The following is a 21,867-nucleotide window of genomic DNA, read 5'->3' as shown; positions in this document are numbered from 1 at the left end:
CAATGCGAATATTTTGTTGCTTGAATGAACATGATCTGTCAGATCTGAAATGTCTTAAGTAGAAAACAGCACAAAACTGATATTAGCTATTCTTCATGCCTCTTTTTTTTTTTTAAGATTTTATTTATTTGACAGAAAGATCACAAGTAGGCAGAGAGGCAGGCAGAGAGAGGAAGGGAAGCAGGCTCCCTGCTGAGCAGAAAGCCCGATGTGGGGCTCGATCCCAGGACCCTGAGATCATGACCTGAGCCAGAGGCAGAGGCTTAATCCACTGAGCCACCCAGAGGCCCCTATACTTCATGCCTCTTGATGAAAATAGGTATTTATTTAGATAGACCAAACATTCCTTGCTTTTTGAATGGCAGGGAACCCCAAGTACTATAGATTCTTTAATAGCAGGATGATAAGACAACATCTACTTCTGTCTTGGCCCAACCAAAGTGTCATTCAGATGTGAGGAAGCGATAATGATTTACTTAGATATGACTCTCAAGATGCCATATTTTAAGGCTCAAACTTAATGTTATTTTCATGGTTTTAGTTTACTCGGTGTAAATCTTCCACAGTGAAAAATGTTTCAAGTAATTGGGACATTAGATATACATGTGTGTGATTTGGGGGAGCTTGTAGTTGTATAAGAAGGCATTTAATATTTGCCTTAAGTTTTGCAGATTGTGTAAACCAGTTTGATATCACAGGATAAGGAACAGCAGTGTTCAGTTCTTTGTAAGACTGTAATGATAATCATATGCAAAATAAATAAGGAAAGAAGTCAGTCATAAACCAAGTAAAAGCTGTTTTGAGTTTACTGGTACATGTGAAAATATGCATTGCAATACCTACTGTGATTGATACAAGCAGTTGTAGCTTTCTGTGTAACTCAAAGTTTTCTTTACCTGGCTATCCTATCTTGTTCACAATGGACAAGACAAGTGAGGGGAAGGGAGGGAATGTGGAATGGATTGCATTAAAACTCCTAGAAAAATTCAAAACCCAGTGTCTTATACATCTTTCCTCTCTGACAAGAGACTTTATACTTTTTGATTTAACACAGAATCTTTTTCCTTATGGAACTCCTTTTCAATCATTATTCTTGTCTCTTTTCCTATTACTGCTGTTCTATGAGGGAAGAGTTTGCCAAGACATGAGCAACAGTTATCTTTTGTGTCCTGTCATGTCAAGGGTGGGTTGGGAGAAAGGATGCCAGCTGTCTTTGGTACCATTGATTGAGTGGTGTTTCTGGAGCACTAGGAAGGCAACCAGAGATGTATAATAGTGGCTACTCTACAAGTACAAGATAAAGTGCTAACTCTTCATCCACTTTGTAGATGTGACAGAGAGTAACAGTGCATATTGAGTGTATAGCGAGGAATCAGTATTACTTCTGGAGGTCCCTGTGGAAGCCTTTTTTTTGTATTGATACGGCCAAGGTAATGTAACATAGACAATGCAGAGCAATAAAGACACCCCCTGTCTTCCAACATAGATCTCTATCTACTTTCAGGCAAGAGTAATTAATATTCAAAATTCAACAATCAGTAAGGCATGAGTATCAAACAGTCAAAATGGATGTTAATGAATGTTTGATTGTGGTGATTTTTTGAGAGAAAACAGTGAGATGTTTTAGTAATTTAGGATAATTCCACAGAAATGTCAATTGGTAAATTCCAAGTGGAACTGATGGGGTAAGTGAATTTTATTGCAAACTTGCTTAAAACGGTCAGGGAACAAACACAGATAAATGGCCACTTATGGGACTTTCTCAAGACCGTCTTCCCTAAGGGGATCTTCATCTTAACTCTCTTGTTGACATTTACTATGGCATCTAGTAGTGAGGGAGTCTTGCTGAATAAATTTGATGTTTCTATTTAATCCCTCTCCATATTGTTGCTCCTAACTATTTTTCCTGCAAAGAAAATGAGTATATATATGAGTAATCTCCCAGATTTTTAGCAGCAAAGTAATGGCAGTTCCACAGCCTCCTGTATATTTAGTAACTGTAAATTCCTCTGCAGGCTTTCTTAGCCTGCTGGTTTGAGGGGGACACCTGCAGGGTTATTCCTTTTTATAGACCCTATAAGGCACATTTTATGAGTTGAGAGTGAGATTTCAGTGGGATGATTATGAATGGGGCATTAGGTCTCAAAAGTGGAGCTGGGTGTAACTTCTCATTTTGGTTTCATGAAAGTTTTATGAAATTGATTAGATTTTGCAGAATAACTCAAGCCTGGGAATGCAGAATTAAGCAAGGGAGTGATGATTATATTTTTGCTCAGGTTTCACACAGATGATGCCACTTAAGCACATAAATCATAAAAGCTTCCATTGTAATGTGCAGTAAAGACGTTAAGGCTGATGTTGAGAATTTGAAAACAATTCTGGGGAAATGTTGCTAATTAAAAGATAAAATCCAGTGATAGATCAGAATTACCTTTTATTTTTTGCTTTTAATATTTATGAAATGCAAATATAAAGAAAAAATCTGAACATTCAGAAATATACTTTAATTTTTTTTCATACTTTAATTTGAAGAAAACAGATGCCCTTGATATTTTTAATTTGGGTAGGTTTAAGATAAAATTAAGAACAAGTATTAAAATCAGATGTGACTGCTTTTCGATCTTAATATTGGTATCTCAGCATGTATGTTTTTCATATCCTATCTGTCTCTGGTTGTGTGTACTCTGGAGAACAAGCTATTTCAGTTTCTGTCTTCCCATTACCGTATTCAGATTATAAATCAATAAGACTTGATTTTCCTCCTAAGATTTAAGTTGCTGTTTGGTAGGCTTCTGGAATTGAGAGACAGTAGGACAAAATTAGGTGCTTTCTAGACAATCTGCCCCCAGATTCTCTCAGGGGTTTGATCAGACTAATTCTGTTCTGGGTCTAACTGAACCAGTTGAGAAATACTTTACTTACGTGCTGTACTTTTAAACACACATCTTCCATGAATATAGAAATTAGTATTAATATAGAAATGAATGCTGAAGGAATATTCTTATTTTCTTTGCTGATTTGGCTCTCACGTCTCACTTATTTAAGTGACTTATTTAAGTGACTGTAGAAATAAGGAACTAAGAAATATCCCATTGACACTTTATTATCTTTAAACTCCTGAATACATGTATTAGTTACACCATTACCAATTTGGGGGCTGTTTCTTTCAGTTTTTTTCCTTTCAATTTTTTTATGGTTATATTAAAAATTTTAAAGGATAGAATTTTAGTGACAGACTTTTTAATCAAAGTTATATGGGAGCCATGATGATATATTTATTCACCATGGTCAAGTGCAGTTGAAAAATGGATAGAAATTCCAAGATTAATCATGCTATGTGTTTACTCTGATATATATATATATTGAGTGGTGTTATATATATATATAAATATATATATTTAAAGATATTATTTGTTTTACTTGACAGAGAGAGATCACAAGTAGGCAGAGAGGCAGGCAGAGAGAGAGGAGGAAGCAGGCTCCCTGCCGGGCAGCGAGCCCGATGCGGGGCTCGATCCCAGAATCTTGGGATCATAACCTGAGCCAAAGGCAGAGGCTTTAACCCACTGAGCCACCAGGTGCCCTACTCTGATATATTTTGATCATTATAAGTGAAAATACTCTTCTAGTCTAATTCTAATAATTAGTCCCTTCTGTCTTGCTGCTTTGTTTATATCTTTCTCCAGTTAAACCACATATGGAAGGAGCTCATTCTCTGTTTATTTAAATTATTATTTATTTACTATTACTTAATTATTATTATTCAGTTAACAAAAAATTGCTATTCAGTTACATTGCTTGGTCAGAGTAAGAACTTTGACTATGTAAGATATAGACCTAATGTGACAGTGGTATGAGATGAAGGCAAAGATTAAAAAGGGTCAAGGGAAAAATAATAATAGTAGTTGTGTTCAGATATGCTTACAGGTATTCCCCCCAAGCTTAATTTTCTTTAGTAGTAGCATGATAATATTTTGACAAAAATCAAATTAAGATTCTGTTATACTATGTATGAATCACTGTATATTTACTTACATTATATATCTAGTTATATTATCACCTCTTTAAAGTGTGGAGGATTATTTGCAGTCTGAGCCTATGAAGGAGCTTTTCTTGACCCTTTGTATAATTCCACACAACTAAAGAACATATTAGTTGAAGGAGACAGCCCAGTAGTTTAGACATTATTTAGAGTTCTCATGAAAGAGTAATATAGTACCTCCTGCCTTTGATTTACAGAAATCACACTAAATATAGGACATGTCTAGGACTGAATTGAACACACATTACCATCTCACACGTATGATGAAGTCATTCCTGAAAAAACAGATTCAATGCTTCCAATTCTCCTTTATTACAAAATCAATACTTATATCAACTTAATCATTTTGCCATAGATTCTGCAATCAAGTGCCTAGACGTGGCCTTGAAATAGAAACCTCCTTGGGATTTTACTCCTCAGAGTGTTAGAAGATAACTGGTTGATGATGCTCGGCTTGCAAGGGCAAAATATTGACACTTAACTCTTCTTCCAGAATCTGCTTGGTCCCAGCTGAGTGAGTCAAGACCAGAAGAGTCCTTCTATGGCTACCTTCCTTCTATGGCTAAACACCATTCTGAGCTCACTAGCTACACTTCTCTTCTGGCCAAATCCACCTGTGACAAGCTCACAATTAGACACGGAGCATTTGAGCCTCTGGCCATGGTCTCCATATTTTAGGAAGAGGGTGAAAGAAGGAAGAGGAGCCTCTCCTGAGTAGTTCTGCAATGTTAGCCATGGTAAGTGGAGCCTTTCACATGTTAACCCAATGTACCTATGGGCTCACAGGACTATTTCATTTGGGGAGGAAGTCATATTACCTTTGAAAATTATATGAATCCATCTTATTTTCCTCAGAGATAGGGTTAAAAAACCTGTTTTAAGTAATTCCACTTTCCTTACTACTCCATGATTCCCAGTGTTGCATTTCTCTTGTGGTTTGCAGAAGACGACCCTTATCCTAACTCGTACAGTTTACCATTTATTTCAGTACCTTAAAGAAGAAAATAAAAAGCAGATGCTATAAGGGTACTTACTTGAAAAACACGAAAATCCCCAGCGAAATCACCAAGGTGAAAATCGACAAAGAATGGCCCACAATAGCCAAGTAGTACAGAACGTATGCATTCTGGAACAACAATAACAAAACAGTTATAAAAATGAACAGGCAAATAAATGATAATAGAGGAGGGAAGATAGTTTCTATCTTTAATACCAGTGTAAATCAACAATTGTTCTCATCCTTTAAAAAATCCACTAAAATTACAACAAATGTTTCAGAGAATTAAATTATATTGAATCATAATATTTGGGGTTAACAGGTTAAAATTGTACAGGATTATCAGTTATATTAGAATATGCATGATGTGGTGGGAAGAACATCAGAATGGATTCATTAGCACTGTTCTTTACTCAGAGTACTAATCATTAAGTCTTTGTGTGACTCTCATAAGTCAGTCACTTCGTCCCTCTGGATCTCGGTAGGCCTCATCTCTAAAGTAGTTTGGTCAAAACTAAATGATTTTTAAAACAATTATCTGCTGTGTATAAGAAACATCATTAACTACTGGGATACAGAAATTCTGAACATAAAAGGACAGGAAAAGATGATCTATGCAAACACTAACCACAAGAAAACTGGTATTATATCATAGAGGTCCAGATGTTAAGTCAGGAAGACAGAACAATTTTTAATTTCTATTAACTTAATAATATAAACTTAAACCACATAAAGCATAAAGCAAAAAGTGACACTATGCTCAATAGAATGTTTCTGAACATATGATACAAATGCAGTGTAGATAAGTTGGATCATTTCTATGCAGTTTTTTTAATTCCTGGGAGAAATGTGGCATTTAGGTATAGATCATTATGCTTCAACATTTGATTCTTGTGAATTTCCTTGTGAAGAGCCTGATATGGAAGCACTGATTCTGCTAAAAAGCTCTCAAAGCACGCAGTCTTTTGTTTGTTGATATGCATTTTTGCTGGACAGAAACAAATATTGCCTTTCTAGGCTTTAGAATTTCAAAATGAACTAATCAACTTCTCCTGAATGGTGGCTGTTGTACCTCTTGATGGGGCATTTACATATTATTATTTGCCAATTTCATTGATAACTACCCTCCTAATGGCACCATTTTTATCCTTGCAGAAATGATGACAAAGTTGGAATCGTTGGTTTATAGCCAGAGCTGATAAAGACTTCAAAATAGCGTACACTCCCCTTCTTAGAAAGTATTTAGGAGTCTCTGCACGAAAACAAATACTCAGCTCCTGTCTTTTCTCCCACCAGTTTATTTTCTGGCTACTTTCCTGACTTCACCAACTAGATAAAACTAGAAGTGGCACTTTTTAAGAGTTCCTTCTTTTAAACAGTTCACGATATAGAATCCTCTTGCCATTTAAAATACTGTTTTTAATTTGGATATATAGCCGTGCCCCTAACCTCTGTCACTATTTTATTTTTATCTCTGTATATTTTATTTTTAAGAAAACTTTATATAACAATAGGTTTCCACTGTAGCACCAGGAGGCTGCTCATGGCGTAGCCTGTGTGGTTAAATACTGACTGACTGTTTCCCCCAGCACCTTGGGGAGAGGAGGCTGACTGTGGGCTTGGTGAGGTTTTTTGTTGTTGTTGTTGTTGTTGTTTTCTGATTTCTCATGCATTTGGAGAGTACGTATCTAGGTTTTTCCCATTGGCTTAAATGTTTCTGAGCTGAGACGATATTACGAATATTTAACAGGGGGTAAGACTTAAACACTAACAAATCAGAATAGACAAAACTGCCACACCTGTATCAACAGGTAGCTGAGAAGTCTCATTCTAAGTGTTCCTTCAAAGCCTGATAGGAAAACTATAATGGGCATCCTCAGGCAGGGAACTGGGGGCAACTGTCACTTTCTGACTTGGGGAAAAAATTTGTGATTTTCGCACTCTTCTGGTAGAAGACCTAAGACCTTAGATCTTAGAGAGTCCTTGGAAATGCTGCCTAACATCTGGCATCGTGAGAAATCCCATCATCTCTTCCATGGACAATATTTCCCTCATTATAAATGGCCTGATTCTCTTGGAACTCTTCAACACTAAGTTCCAACCAAGAAGTAAAATGTCATTTTCTCTAATGCTACTTCAGAAAGTCCCTAGAACTCACAGGCCATGATATAATTTTCTTCTAGAGAACTGGTTGGCTTCTTGGTAGCAGGTATTTTAGTTATGCATACATTTCTATGTAAAAATAATGACATTCTCACCCAATACCCAAACTGGAAATGAAACCCACCTTCAGTTTCTCAGGAGTGAAAGCGTTACACATAGTATAGTTGGACCAGGTTCGATTGTTCTCAGGATGCTTATACCACTCCCCATTCTCATCACAGTATTTTGTAACCTTTTCTGTTAATGAGACATAACAGTTATTACATTGCGATCTCAAAACACCAAGAAGGAAAAATAAGGCTTACAAGCCATTCCACAGCATTAATCTCTTTATAGAACTTGAATGTGAATATAGGTCAAAGGAGACTACCATGAATCATGCATTTTACAAGATGTTTTAGTACGTGTTGTCTCGTTTTATCTTCAGCAAAGCCAAGTAAGGCAGAGGTTGCTATCTCCGCTTTACAAACAGGAAACAGTGAGAGAGGTTATAGAGTCTGAAGTCACCAGAGAGTGGGTCAGCTGGGATCTAATCTCAGGCCCATCGCATTCAGAAGTGCTACCTCTACTTTACCTTATATTTTTAAACAAACCCTACCTTTCTGATTTTAGATAGGAACTATGTGAGACTGGCAAGACCATACTTTTCTTCATTTATATGCTTAATGTAAATTTGTTAGAAAGTTACATAGAAGAATTTTAAATTGTGAATTTGCTGAAACAGTCATCAGACAAAAACTATTTAAAGAATCACAATTGGACCCCAACAATATTTCAGAAAGGGTTAGGACTAATCAACATAGAAAAACTGATAGTGACAACAGGTCCATGGTTTTGCTAATGCTATTTGTCAGTGATGACCATTCCAAGCTTATTTGCAATTTAAAAAAAGTGGCTTGTAATGAAGCATTTTATCTTTATTGTATTGTCAGAAAGTAGCTTACTATTTTATCAAAAGGAAATAAATTCTGACAAAGCTATTTAGCTACAAAAGGCAAATTCTATGGAAGAGGGTGGGATGTTCCCCCTGAAAAAGTTTGTTCCAATCATGGACAAGACTGTAGGAGATATTAATTTGTTCTGATGTCACCAAAGTCTGGGTCTAGGCATTTCCTGGTTCTACCCATTGCAGCTGTAAGTACTTGTCCTTCTCCACCTGGCAAATCTTTAAGTATTTGATGAAAGGATATGTCTACTCTAACTTCCTTTTCCAAACCAAACATCCCCATTTACTCACAATACACAGTTTGGTGTCCCTTCACTGCCTGGAGCCACTTGGCATGTGCTCGATATTGGTATTTCCCTCTGAAATACTCTGTTTGGACTGCCCCATGAAGAGGACAGCTTGCTGGGGCGCCTGGGTGGCTCAGTGGGTTAAGCCACTGCCTTCGGCTCAGGTCATGATCTCAGGGTCCTGGGATCGAGCCCCACATCGGGCTCTCTGCTCAGTGGGGAGCTGCTTCTCCCTCTCTCTCTGTCTGCCTCTCTGCCTGCTTGTGATCTCTGTCAAATAAATAAAATCTTAAAAAAAAAAAAAAAAAAAAAAAAAAAGAGGACAACGTGCTCAGAATTTCATTCCAGGGAGGGAGCTTTTTACAGATTCTCAGGCCCAATCCCCAGAGATTCAAATTTGCTTATCTGAAGAGGTAACCAGGCATCAGCATTTAAAAAAAAACTCAACAATTCCGAAGGGTATCAAGGTTGAGAATCATGGTCCTAAACTGTATATTGACCTTCTTGCCTCTTTGCCATTAACGTTGATTGAGTGTTTGACATTAAAGGCAGCGCCCGAAGCATATCCTTGTTAAATGCGCTTTTTACATTCTAGCATATTCCTACGTCTACCAGCCTCTTTTGAATTTCAGTGCTGTTATTCACTCTATCACAACCTGTCTTTTACCAAACACTTCATCTTAAAATGAAATCTCTGTCATTTCATTAAACTGTTTTTGTTTATTATTAAAATATAGCCTTGGGTCAATGGTAAAATCCTAACGAAATTAAGTGTGTTGGATATACATATTTCTAATTTTTTTTTCTTTTGAAGTAGATCGCCCCCCACCCCCACTTGAGAGGGTTCTTTCTAAAAACCAGGCTGATAAGATGGATCTATGCCTGGAAATCCATGTTTTGCTGACCAAAAGCTTGCCTTTTAGTCAATAATTATAGCCACTTTGGCAAGAGCCCATTGCTGCTCTGTAACGGCCTTGTAGCCTCTATTACAGAAAAGCTCTTTATGCCAATCAAGTTATCTCTAATGTAGTTGTCAAGTCCAGATGAATGAAGCATCATTTATTGGGAAGAGTCAGTAAAAGCCAGAAAGGTGATCATCAAACAGCTCTGAGTTGGAGTTTACAGGAAAGTAGTGCTGAGGAGGGCAGGGCACTCAGCCCTTCCTCTTTGCACAATGAAAATTTTCAGAAGTGGCTGGCTTGAATTGGTCTTTAAAGTAGTCCCCTGTAATCTCATTTTCATTATCTCTGTCTTACTCGGGTAGAATTTAAGATGTTATCCTTGCTAGAAGCGCCAAAGCATTTCTTAAACACTGACACAGGGAGAGATGAATTTCTCTGCTAGAAATTCTTGCCTAGATTTTACCATTTGACGATTGTTTTCTATCTTAACTGAAATTCTCACTTTTGTAACCTCTTGTCATTCATACTCAGTGAGCAAAGGAACACAGATGGATGGACTGGTTGACCATGAAAGGTGGTAGAAACTGACCAAGCAACTTGTGGAAAAATCTGAAAGTCAGGGTTGTTTTTTCCAAGTCTCTTACACGTGAAACAAACACTGATTCCTCTCTTTAAAATGCTATTTCTAGTTCAGACCAGAAAATTCAGTGAAGATCTTCTTATCAGGACCTTCCCTTCTACTGACTGAATGTTCCTCTTCCATGGAACCACTTCCAAAAGGATACTGAAGGAAGGAGGAAAATGAGCACCGGGAAGTGTGGAGGGCTCACTGTGTTCTTTTATATCACATTTTGTGAGAAGAGGTCTGGAGCTTGAAGTGGAATGACCCGCTCCCCTGGGGCCCCGCCAGCCAGTTCATCCTGTGGGGCAGCCTCAGGCTCGCTCTACTCTCCCCAGCAAACCTCGCCTGTTAACTGGGGCTTAACTGTGCCTGTAGCTTCCATTCATCATGGGGGTCTCTTTTATAACTAAGATACATACTCCCTTTTCAGTCTCTTAATCTCGGTTAATGCTTCAATGGGACAGATTTTCTATCTAGTTTCTCGGAACAAAGTTTTTCTGGCCCCAACACCGCTAGTCCCTGAAGCTAGCTGGCTACTGCTTTTTACCTCTCTGGGACCCGCCTTCCTCCATTGTCTGTATCACTCTCATCTGATGCCGCTGGTACAGCTACTCAGTGTACTGGCTGAACTTTCCAGGCATCTGCCTCTTTCTTTATTTTTCTTTATTTTATTTTATTTTCTTAACACACTTTCATCTTGACTGCATGTTTCATCAAAAGCAGAACTTTAAGAGATCTTCATGTCCAGGTTATACTCCAAACTAGTTAATTCAGAATGTCTGGGGTGGTATCAGGCATCAGGATTTTGATAAGTTTTCAAGGTTCTTAGCCAAGTCGAGAATCACTCACCACCAGCCCCTATCTAAATCCATTCCCGGTCCTTCATGTGTCTACTCTCTGGCCTGAGGCTGTAAGACAAACTCAGATACCTCTTTCCACATTCTTTGCGTTGCTCCTGACCACTAACCATTGAGCATCATGGATTCCAGACATCGAATCTATCTGGATAGCTGACGTTTCTGAGATACGTCGCATCAGCCCCCCTAGCTTCTTCCTTACTCCACTTGGTAGATGGTACCCCTAGACTCTCATCCTCTCCATGTACCCTGATTCAATTTCCAATTATACCAGTGTGGCTAGATGAAGGCCTGAAGGAAAAACATGTCTTCCCTAGGAAATTAACATTTTTTTTAAGTATTCTAAGTGCTTTTAATCTGCATGAGTGAGTGTGCATGGGGAATTAGCAATACTGTTTCTCAAATGCTTTTCCAAGGCTGTTGTACTGACTTGTAAAGAGAGGGTTAGGTAAGAGCTCAGGAGACTTGGTTCGCTTGCAATTTTGTATCAAATATTGTGTGAGTATATACATTTAGATAATACACATGAAATTGTTTTGAAAAGTAAAAAATGATACTCAATGAGAAGTATTCCTATGTTACTTTTATAACTAAAATGAATTTGGTGTCACTTATTTATTTAACACACATTTGTTGACCACTCACGTTGTGCAGGGCCTGGAGGGGGATGTTAGTATGATCCATTCATTTTATCATTAGTTTTATTTACCAAACATATATTAATAATCTACTTTTGGAAAAGAAATCTAGCAAGTGTCTAGAGTTACTATCTTCTGATTTCTTTTCCTTTACATATGACAGTTTTATATAACTTCCAGTGTTACATAAAATTTCCATTGTGTGTACTCTACCAGTCTCATATACAGAAAGTCTAGATCAAGTATTTGCATAAGTCATCAAACGTGCGACAGCTGAAAACTGAAAAACAACCACCTTTAAATAAAACCTCAAGAGTTAAAAAATTAATTTAAAATTAAGTATTTGAAATACATAAAAATCTAACTTTCATTTAGAATTGGAGACCCATGTGCACATTGGACCAGTAACATGACCTAAAAAATAAGGAGAGCTTGAAATACTTGTACAACTGGGTGATATTTCACATGAAGAAAGGCTTCAGAAAGTGCTGAAACACATAGAGTATGATTTGATAGGTATCCTTTACATCTGATTTTCTTTTCAGAACCATGAAAATTCTAAAGGCTTTATAGCAAAATATGAAATAAAAAGAAATATTTTACCTGTTGGATCAAAGTCTGGAAAGTAATCTGGGCAGTACTGATGGGACAATACTCCAGCCGGTGTATCATCCCAACACAGCCATCCATCCCAGGTACGGTTGCAATACGGACCTGATGATTCAGAAAGAAATTAATATTGACGTTGGAAAAAGTTGCAGAATCATCAACAGGACTTAACAGTGTTCGATAGGATCTAGCCATTTAATAGTTATTCTGGAGCTCTCTGTGTGCATATAGAAATATTAGAAAGAACAGCAGCAGCAACAAAATAAAGATATTAACTTTACCAACTCTTAATCAAATTTACATTTTTATAGGTTTTCTCCATTTGCTCTTCAAAAGACATGCATGTCATCTGTATGGAATCTTTCCTCCAAAATCTTTCCTTTAAAATATCTTCAGAGGGGCGCCTGGGTGGCTCAGTGGGCTAAAGCCTCTGCCTTGGGCTCAGGGTCCTGGGATCGAACCCTGCATCAGAATCTCTGCTCAGTGGGGATCCTGCTTCCATTCCTCTCTCTGCCTACCTCTCTGCCTGCTTGTGGTCTCTGTCTGTCAAATAAATGAATAAAATCTTTTTCAAAAAAAAGAAAATATCTTCAGAAATGCTGCAAAGAAATCTTGCAAAAGTATATGCAATATCACCCCTGGATAAGAGGCTTAATTTGAAAAAATTCTATGGCTTTAGAACATACAGATCTTCCTAAACATTAACTTAAAATTGGTTGCCTTGGATGGCTCTATTCTTAATTTTTTAAAAGATCTATTTATTTTCCTGAGAGAGAGAGCAAGAGAGTACACACAAGAGCAGGGGAGGAGCAGAGGGAGAAGGCAAGAGAAAATCCTCAGACTCCCCGCTGAGTACAGAGCCTGACTCAGGGCTTAATCCCACAACCCTGAGATCATGACCTGTTAAGTCATGATGCTTAACAGACTGAGCCGCCCAGGCATCCCTTGGATAATTCTATTCTTAATCCAAGGGTTTAAAATTCAATTGTTCAAAATTCCTATTGGAGTTGCATTTGTAGACAGTTAACAGATTACGTATAAAACTAGTCTTATTATTTTAGAATCACACTTTATTAGTGACTAAAGCAATGCTCAGTTTGAGCAGTTTATGTATTTATCAGCTTTGGCTCCAAGTAGTTTCTCACTCCTTTCAAAATTTAATCTACCCTAACACGTGAAGATTTGCCTCTATAAAGCTATCCAAAAGATTAAGACTCAGCCTTGGAAGTCAGTTCTTAGAGAGAAAGAGAGAAAGGAAGGAAGGAAAGAAGGAAGGAAGGAAGGACGGACGGACAAGAAAGAAAGAGAGGGAGACAGATGGTGATGGTGGGAGGGAGGGAGGGAGGAGAAAGAAAGGAATAGAAAAGAGCAAAAAGATTAAAAAGAAAAGAAAAAAATCTCAATATAATGATCATAGTCTGAAAGTTCAACCTCCCCAAATGATTAGGACTGAAGTGCAGGAGCCTGCTCTCACTTGGTCTCCGAAAATAAATTTCGTGTTTCTATCGTTTCATTTGTTTCAGAGGAATGGTTTGTCTGTGGGCAGAGCCACATCTAATAACTTTTCAGGTTCTTAAAAACACATTAAAACTGTGCAGACGGAAGAATAACATGTACCTGTCTTTTAATGGTCTTGAGTTTTGTTTAAAGGAAAATGCTAAAAATAGGAACTAGAAATTAAAACTTTAACTATTTGAAGACAAACCACACGTAGAAATAGAATATACTTAAAAAATATTCCCCCTACCAAGCAGTGTTATCTTAGAATATACAAGGGTACACATGGTCTTGTTGGGACTTTTCAAATGCTTTAGGGGACAGGGGAGAGAACTGGATGTAGTAATGTTTGGCAATCACATAGCCTTCTATAGCTAATAGAATGAGCTTGGTTCTGAAAATATTTGAACAGTCCCACAGAGTATTCTAGAGAAGGTGGTAGATAAACAATGCCTGCCTAGGAGACAGATTTTACTAGTTCCTCTGAGAACTGGGCGTAGAAAAGAGAAAGGAATAGCCAGAGTTGCCAACCCATTGACAGTTAAGGAAAGATACTGCCTCATTAACCCAAGCAAGACAGGGTTTTGACAGGATTGACCTGAGGCTAATTCTCTGCCCAATATTTTCCACTTCCCTTCCTGTCATTTTCCAGTTCCTTTCCATCACTTAGCCCGTATTGTTCCTCCTTGCCAGGTGTGAATACTGAGTTATTATAGTAATTTTGTCATGGGTGCTGCTGTTAGCCCAAAACCAGTTGGGTGAGCCTGGGCAAAGAAAGTAGACATGTCTCCAACATGACATACACAAACATACCATAACTTGAAAACCACTGTTAAAAATGCTGGCATATTAAAATTAGTCAAAACATATTTATCCACGGAAGAAAATGAGCCTTTAATGATGCTTGAAAACATATTTGCGGAGATCCATCTTCTTACCTTCTCCTTGGTATGGGGGTAACTGCTGCATGCGGTCATAGCATTTGTACTGCGCATCCGACATTTTCTTTCGTCCTAGGACGTACAGAAATGGCTCGGACTTCATATTGGGAGGATAGGTGTTATTCGAATTGGCAGGAAGAATTGGGGTTGGGTGCTGTATTTAAAAAAAAAACATTGGTTACTTACACAGAGCGGGAATGGGTGAATGCAAAAATAAATGAAACAATCAAAAAGTTTGAAAACATTTTCCTTCATGAGTAACAATTACGAATAGTCTCCACATAGGATATTTTTCTTCATAACTAAAAAGTATATTTATATTTCATCTACAAATTCCACCTACAAATTTCACATGTGTATTTGTTCCATTCACTGCTAAAAATGTATAGCACCCACCCAAACCCACGCACCTCTTTATCATATAAGAGTGTTTTAATTTTATTATCACTGTAAAGTTTATAAGTAAACAAAACAAATAACCTGATTTCCAAAAAATACTAACATTAAATCAATTTTGCCCTCTTTGGAACTTCTAATAATCATGAGTCATACTATTAAAAATAGATATATTACTGCAATAAATAAGCTTTTATATTAGATTATTTTAGCTTTTTAAAAATTTGTGCTTAGAATATGTACACTGCCAAAAATTCACCCCAGTTTTTCCACAGAACAAACAAAATCTGTTCTTCTGAGATACTCTGCGTTTGATGCTTGGCCTCAATATCTTTGATAATTTGGTTTCATCAGCAGATGATTTACACAGGGTATTTATTCTCACTGCTGAAAACCAATGTAAATCTTAAATATTTCTCCTAGTGCTTCTGCTTTTTTGGTTCAGGTGGACAAGGGTCACGATCACCATCTGACCCACCGTCCCAAGTTGGGTTTATTTAGAGTTCAATCTCTTTGGTGGCCGTGATGTTTTTGGTGGCGCCTGAATCTGTGATTTTTCTATATCCGTTTTCCACATAGAGACCTTTTTCAGAGAAGACTGCAAGCTTCAGCCCGCACTGGCTTTTCTTCTTCTAAAGTTAAGAATACTCCTTGCTCTTTTTCTATCACACCTGTTAAACACACTGCTTATTTGGCCTTATTCTGTCTAAATTATTCTAAGATTAAAGTTTCCCCAAATGTACCGATGGCAGAAATAGCGTTGGGTACTTTTTTTTTTTTTAATGCCTCACAGTCTCTAAAACAAACTCGTTTTTATTAAGTTGAGCTGTATAAGTCAGGCGACTCATAGGAGAACCACACTGTTTTCCAGTGTGTGTCATTGTGAAGACCGGCGTCCTATCCTCTAAGATAGTTTGGCTCTAAATGCTAAACTATACAGTGCATGATACAGCAACAATTCAAAACAGACGGAGGACAGAGAGCAAGAGCAGTCAGGGATGACTACAGCAAGCCGAAGAGAGGGAAAGCTTTCTGGATGGAGGGAAAGGAACGCATCTAAGTTCCAGAGGTAGGAAGTGACATGTGTGAGACACTGCAAGGAAACCATCCTTCCTGGAGGGGAGCATCTTTGGGGGTTAGTAATAAATGGAGTCAAGGAAAATCAGGAAATACAGAGCCCTAAGAAAATAAATACAAAGTGCATGGTGCAATGAAAGGTTCAATACATTTTAGCTAATGTTACTACAACATGACTAAAATAAAAATCTCATGCCAGTTTTTGATCAGTGAAGGTTGCGAAAGGAAAGTGTTAGGAAAATTCATGTGGTGGGCATCAGATGTCCACAGATCAGAGCTGGGGAGGGAGCCAGGAAGCCCAAGGCATGACTGGATCACAGCAGGAGGGAGCAGGGAAGCACAGCCCTCAGCATTCTCTCAAATAATAAAAAGATATATTTGAATGTAAGGAAATACAAGGAAAGGAGAACAGTAATAGTCTGATAGCTCTGATATTTTAACCTATATAATGGAAAACGTGGGAGTGCCCTGAGAAGGGAGAAGTTGGGCAAAGAAAACCCTTAGAGGGGGAAGAAGGTAAGTTCTCTTTTGTACTTGTTTTGAAGGTGCCAGCAAGCCATCCAAGCAGAAATTGCTTACCAACAGAAGAGGTTCTGAATACTTGATACTTCTAACTCTAGATGGACACTTACTGTGAGTATGGCTGATACTACTCTTTAACTATTCGGATTATTTCTAATTTTAATGCCTCTTGAGTGTATGACAATGAAAAGAGAAATTAATGTACTGGCAGAAATTATTTAAAAATGTACAGATCCTTTACCAATGTAGTTGAACATCATTGTGCCGTCATATGACCCTTTCTTACTTATTTTAAGACCAACCAATTGGCAAATAGTCATTGTTTGCTAGGAAGTCAAGCATTATGTTAGCAACTGAGGATACAGTGCTGGATAAAACAAGCATAGATCCTGCCCTCGTGGAGCTTACAGACTAGCAAGAAGGAGCAACATCATAAAATATTTTCAGACACCAGAAATTGTGACAGTAAAGAATCATCAATCACTGAATGCTCAGAAATTCCTTCAGGAATTGGAATGTGTTTTGGGGGTAACAAAGACTTATTTTGAAGAGATTTCATGTTAAGACTTCATTTTGGATTGTATGAACCTACATTTGTATGAACACACGTGTCTGTGCATGTTTTAATAATCTCACTAGAGATCACCATAACCATGGTCTTTAATAGATCATTGTGTTCCTCACAATAAGAGATATTAATTACAGGTTAACCTTGGGCATCTATTTTACATTTTTTGTGCCTCTATTCTTAGAATCTTTCATTGACATGAGAATTATCATTTCATGTATTACTTATTTATGGGCCATCTTTCTCACCATATGCAAATCATATTAGAGGATGGAATGTGATGTCATATATAAAATTTATATTTTAGATATTAGGGACTATTTTGTTTAAGTTTGGCATTCTTTCCAGAAGTAACATTCTGAATTCTATCTTTAAATGGACTGGGCAGCCAGTTAAGAAATGTTCCTGGAAACCATGGTGGGGGGGGCATTATGTACAAAGATATCAAGAGGAAAACCCTGTACTTGTAGTTTCAATTACAGCATTATTTGTTCTAATGCAGTTTTAACACCAGTAACAGTATAAATATGACCATCTGAAAGAGCAGGTGTCAATCATGTGGACGATAGTAGCATCAATCCTACCATTCTTGCAATATTGAAACAAACTCCAGTGAACTTGGTTTGGAGCCTGGTTCCATAGAGATTGTTTCAACACTGAAGGAATGAGAAATTAGAACTCCTGTTGTAGATAAGCCATAGTGGTCTGAGTCTGCTCCTTGTCTGGTTCGTGTGTGAGCTTGATGATGGAATCTTTCCAGTGGTAACTGAATGTTTCAGTGATTTTTTTTCTGAAAATAACATACACATTGAGGAAATCTGTCTATGTAGGTGGACATAGACAGATATATATATAATTCCAAAAATGGAATTACTACTGCTTGACAATAATACATATACAAATTTCATAAAGTTCATTGGACATATACACTTTTTGCTGACAATTTTGTACCAATAAAAATGGCTAGTGAGGTGGTAGAGTTTTCAGCAATATAGAGGCAAAATAGAAGCATAGTGAGTAGATAAAACCACCAAGAAATGTGAAAGATTTTTTAAAAATTTACCTATCATAAGTATTACATTTATGTTATATATTTGGGGTGTAAATAAATATTTTATGCTCACGTGAGGGTAGAGATGAGATGTTAAGGGCACATTGCTTTTGTGGATAACGATTGGTACTCAAAGGTTTACATACATCTTACATGATTTTACATGATTTTTCCAAAGCAAAACAAAAACCAACCTCTTAATTGTTGTCCTGTGTAGCAGTTTAGCCACCGTATATGTGATGTCACTCCTAAAGGTGCAAGCAAATGGCGCCACAAATACGACTGCCAAGCTGCCACCAATACCTGTAGTCCTCAGCCGAAACACCGCTGGTTCTTTCGGGTAATAAATACTCTGCTTCCCACATGCCGGGTACTGTTCTAGGTGCTGGAGACTCAGCAGTGAAGAAGACTAGCCAGGTCCCTGCCCTCATGGGGCTTACATTCTAGGTTTTGTGCACACTCGTCATGGAGTTTAGTGGAAAGCAATCTGGTTTGAATGGTCATGGAGTCAAGGAATTCCTACTTTGATGTAAGACAACCAGCCTACTTTTGGGTTACAGGTGGTTTCTAGAAGCACAGAGACAAAAATAATTACAGGACTGTTCTGTGTAAAACTTTAAGAAACGGTCCATCTCTTCAGTGGTTTAAACCTAATGAACGTGGGAACCTATGCAATGGTGCTAGCATAGGGAAAGATTCCTAATGATTATCAGAGACACAACTACTCTAAAAGGAACATGATTCTAGAATCCACAACCTGATAGAACCAACAGGATTCTGATGTCGCCATCCTTAATACTGACAATGTAGATGTTAGGATTTTATTTGTAGGTTTCACTTACTTACACTTTTCAAAATAACAATGGATAAAACAGAACTTTGTAAAGTATTAGCCCTGGTTTTTCCAGATAGCATCAGATGGTTGGTATCCTATGTACTTTCTATGCAAGCATTATATATATGCTGCATAATTTTAAATTCTAAGCAAATAAGGGAATGCAGCTTAATTAACAACAGAATGCTTCTCCAAAGAATCTAGTTTTTCTATGTCCTCATCATCGTTGTTATAATTATCATCATCACTACATTTTTGAGGCTCGCTATGTGTCAAGCCCTGTCCTAAGTCTATTTATTGCATTACTGTAGGTAAGGGAGAGAAAGTGAGGGGATGGTTTTGCTTAATGTAAACTTAGGCTCATGGAATGTGGTAACAAACTGATACTTTAAAGAGCATTTGGAAATCAGGTTCGTAGAATTCACTCATAGTGGTTTTTCAAACCAATGTACTTAAGAAACAATATTTTATAGTGATTTAAATCAATATCGCTTTATTAAAAAATTTAATTTTCTTGGAGGAGTATCCATTGTGAAACACAATGAATGTTTTAGGAGGAAACCAACATATCAAAAATTTTTTATGGTAGAATTCTCCAAATCAAATATATGAACCAAATACAGGATAAAGAAGCAAATTTCTCTTTGTCACAGCAGAGAGCACAAAATCACTCAGGTGCCCTGTGCAGCATGTTTGCTAGCAAAGAGATGCTGACAAGTCAGAAAACTTTTTTGTCCAGGGCTCAAATACATGAAATTCTTTTAATGTCTGAATTATAAGATATATTGGGTAAAAGTTTTGAATAACATATCAGAAATGATCTCTCATCTTTGCAGTAGTATTCAAACTGTCTTATTTGTATCGAGTAAGTTACTTTAGTAACTTAGTAACTACTTTTGTTCTGTCACTGTTGAATATAATTATATGGTTTATGAAATAAAATTATTTAGAAATATTTACATGTAATTGATCACAAGGGTTTAATTTAAGCTCTAAAAATAATAATATCAATTATGAATTGGCATATATCACTATTTCTGCAACTATAGAATCTCATATAAGTCATGGGCAGTTAGAGACAAAATTAAATATGCTAGTAGTTCCTAAAATATTCTTGTTTAAGTGTTTTTATTATATTTACAATGACATGAAGTTACTTGCATTTCCAAATACTGGATTACTTTTAGCAAATTATACTGTATTTTATCTAAAGATTAAAATAATACAACAATATTACATAATAAAATAGACTATACTCATTATCCAAGTAGATACAAAAGGGCCACATTAACAATCATACCCATAGACCATTTATTTAATGTATATCATTACAAAGTAAAAATTCCCTTAAAAATCAGATGAACATTTTTGGAATATTAGTACTTTTTCCTGAATAATGTTAAGAGAAATAGTTTATGCAAACTTGTAAGCCTATGACTATTCATGAATTAAAAATGTAGGTTCTGGAACCCTGGGAGAGTTTTGTTTAGGTGACTATAATAATATCAGGTACTGACTGATTTTTATTGCCCTTATGATTCATTGGTCACTGTTGTTCTGATGTGCTAGAAAGGATAAGCATAAAGACAACTCCTAATTTATTTATGTAAAATTTACTCATCTCTCTTTCATGTGTGTTGTGGAAGCTGATATGATGGTGGGTTAGTGAAGTCAACACAAATAAATAGACAGGCCCCGGTAGCATTTTCTAAGATAATTGCAGTTCTGACTTCTTGCTAACCATTTAGAAATAAAACAATATAAAAGCTCATAAATTGGACATGATTTAAAAGGTTAGAGAAGGAGTTATGAAATGACATTGGTCTGTTAAGACTTAAGATTCTTAGTTTTTTTGAGGGATGCATTTAAAATTAATAACCTGACTGAAAGTGTTCAGATGTTTGAAAAAGACAGGAGCCTAGAAACTGTTTCAAATCCACCTGTCTAACATGAAAAATGTTTTACCCAGGAACATTATTAACCTTTCATGTTAAATTCCAAGATAATGTGGATATGTTTCAAGTTAATGCTAAAGTTTTGTAAACAAAGCTCACATTTCTCAGGGAACCATAACACTAATCTAAATTAGGAAAATTCAGAGTGTGGATCTGTTAACAAAATATCAATAAAAGGATAGTTTTGAGGAACTTATGGCTGGTGGAACTTAGTTTTGGCAAGATGTCTACCCTTCCAAATGTCTATTCAATCGTACGCTCTATTTCAGCATTCTTGATTAATGTAGCTTAAAAATGATGTTTTACTTACATTTAGAAAGATGAAGAGTACCAAGCACCGGCGTGTGAATGTGAACTTCATTTTTGGTTTTTGAAGATGGTCGTCCAAATCCTAGAAAAACATAAATGTAACAAAGACATTTACATTAATAAATACAGCTTTAATCTTGACTAGAGTTCATTTCTTTTTCTTCTCTTTCTATTTCACTTGGAGAGGATCATGTCCCAAGACACTCTACATAAAATTCATGTATGTAAGCAATATGCTGGGGATGCAAATAGAGTCGCATGTTCTACGCCCCTTCCTTCCAGCCAGGGAGGACTGGTGTCTGGTCATTGTCAAAAGTCCTATTATGAAATTCCGGAACCACCTTTACCTATCAGGACCAAAATAAAGGATTCGGAGAAATCAAGAGCAGCCAATGTGGACTTCAGTTAATCCATGGCATCAGTAAAACTGCTGAAAATTTCAGTGGAAACATCCACAAAGAAATCATTTCACTGGACAAGAATGAATACGACCTAACGATTTGTAAAGGATCGTTAGTCATCCCTCTAGGTAATTTAAGGCCAACTTTGACTTGAGTAGTCTTATTTAGAGCCTTGAGCATTTTTCTTTCCTACAAAATTTTCTACAAGCTTCAAGTTGCTACTAAGAATAAATTTCTTCAATAGCAAGGACT

At 36.9% G+C, this 21,867-nt stretch overlaps 1 protein-coding gene across 1 annotated transcript in view; it reads right to left on the bottom strand.

Annotated features, from left to right (window-relative positions):
* The window catches only part of CALCR (calcitonin receptor), a gene marked incomplete at its 3' end in the record, with an annotated part of 42,622 nt that extends 21,300 nt beyond the window's left edge, over positions 1-21,322 (bottom strand). The window contains exons 1-5 of the mRNA XM_082692423.1: positions 21,216-21,322; positions 14,499-14,655; positions 12,058-12,168; positions 7,327-7,439; positions 5,077-5,168 (exon numbers count right to left, since the gene is read on the bottom strand). Coding sequence (XP_082548549.1) covers positions 5,077-5,168; positions 7,327-7,439; positions 12,058-12,168; positions 14,499-14,655; positions 21,216-21,266 — 524 coding nt within the window. The 5' untranslated portion in view covers positions 21,267-21,322. The remainder of the gene's footprint in view (positions 1-5,076; positions 5,169-7,326; positions 7,440-12,057; positions 12,169-14,498; positions 14,656-21,215) is intronic.
* Positions 21,323-21,867: the final 545 nt, after the last annotated feature.

The sequence above is a fragment of the Mustela nivalis genome, assembly GCF_964662115.1.
Source record: "Mustela nivalis genome assembly, chromosome: 12".
Lineage (NCBI taxonomy): Eukaryota > Metazoa > Chordata > Mammalia > Carnivora > Mustelidae > Mustela > Mustela nivalis.
The sequence above is the reverse complement of the archived record's forward strand: the minus strand, read 5'-3'. Positions and strand labels throughout refer to the sequence as shown.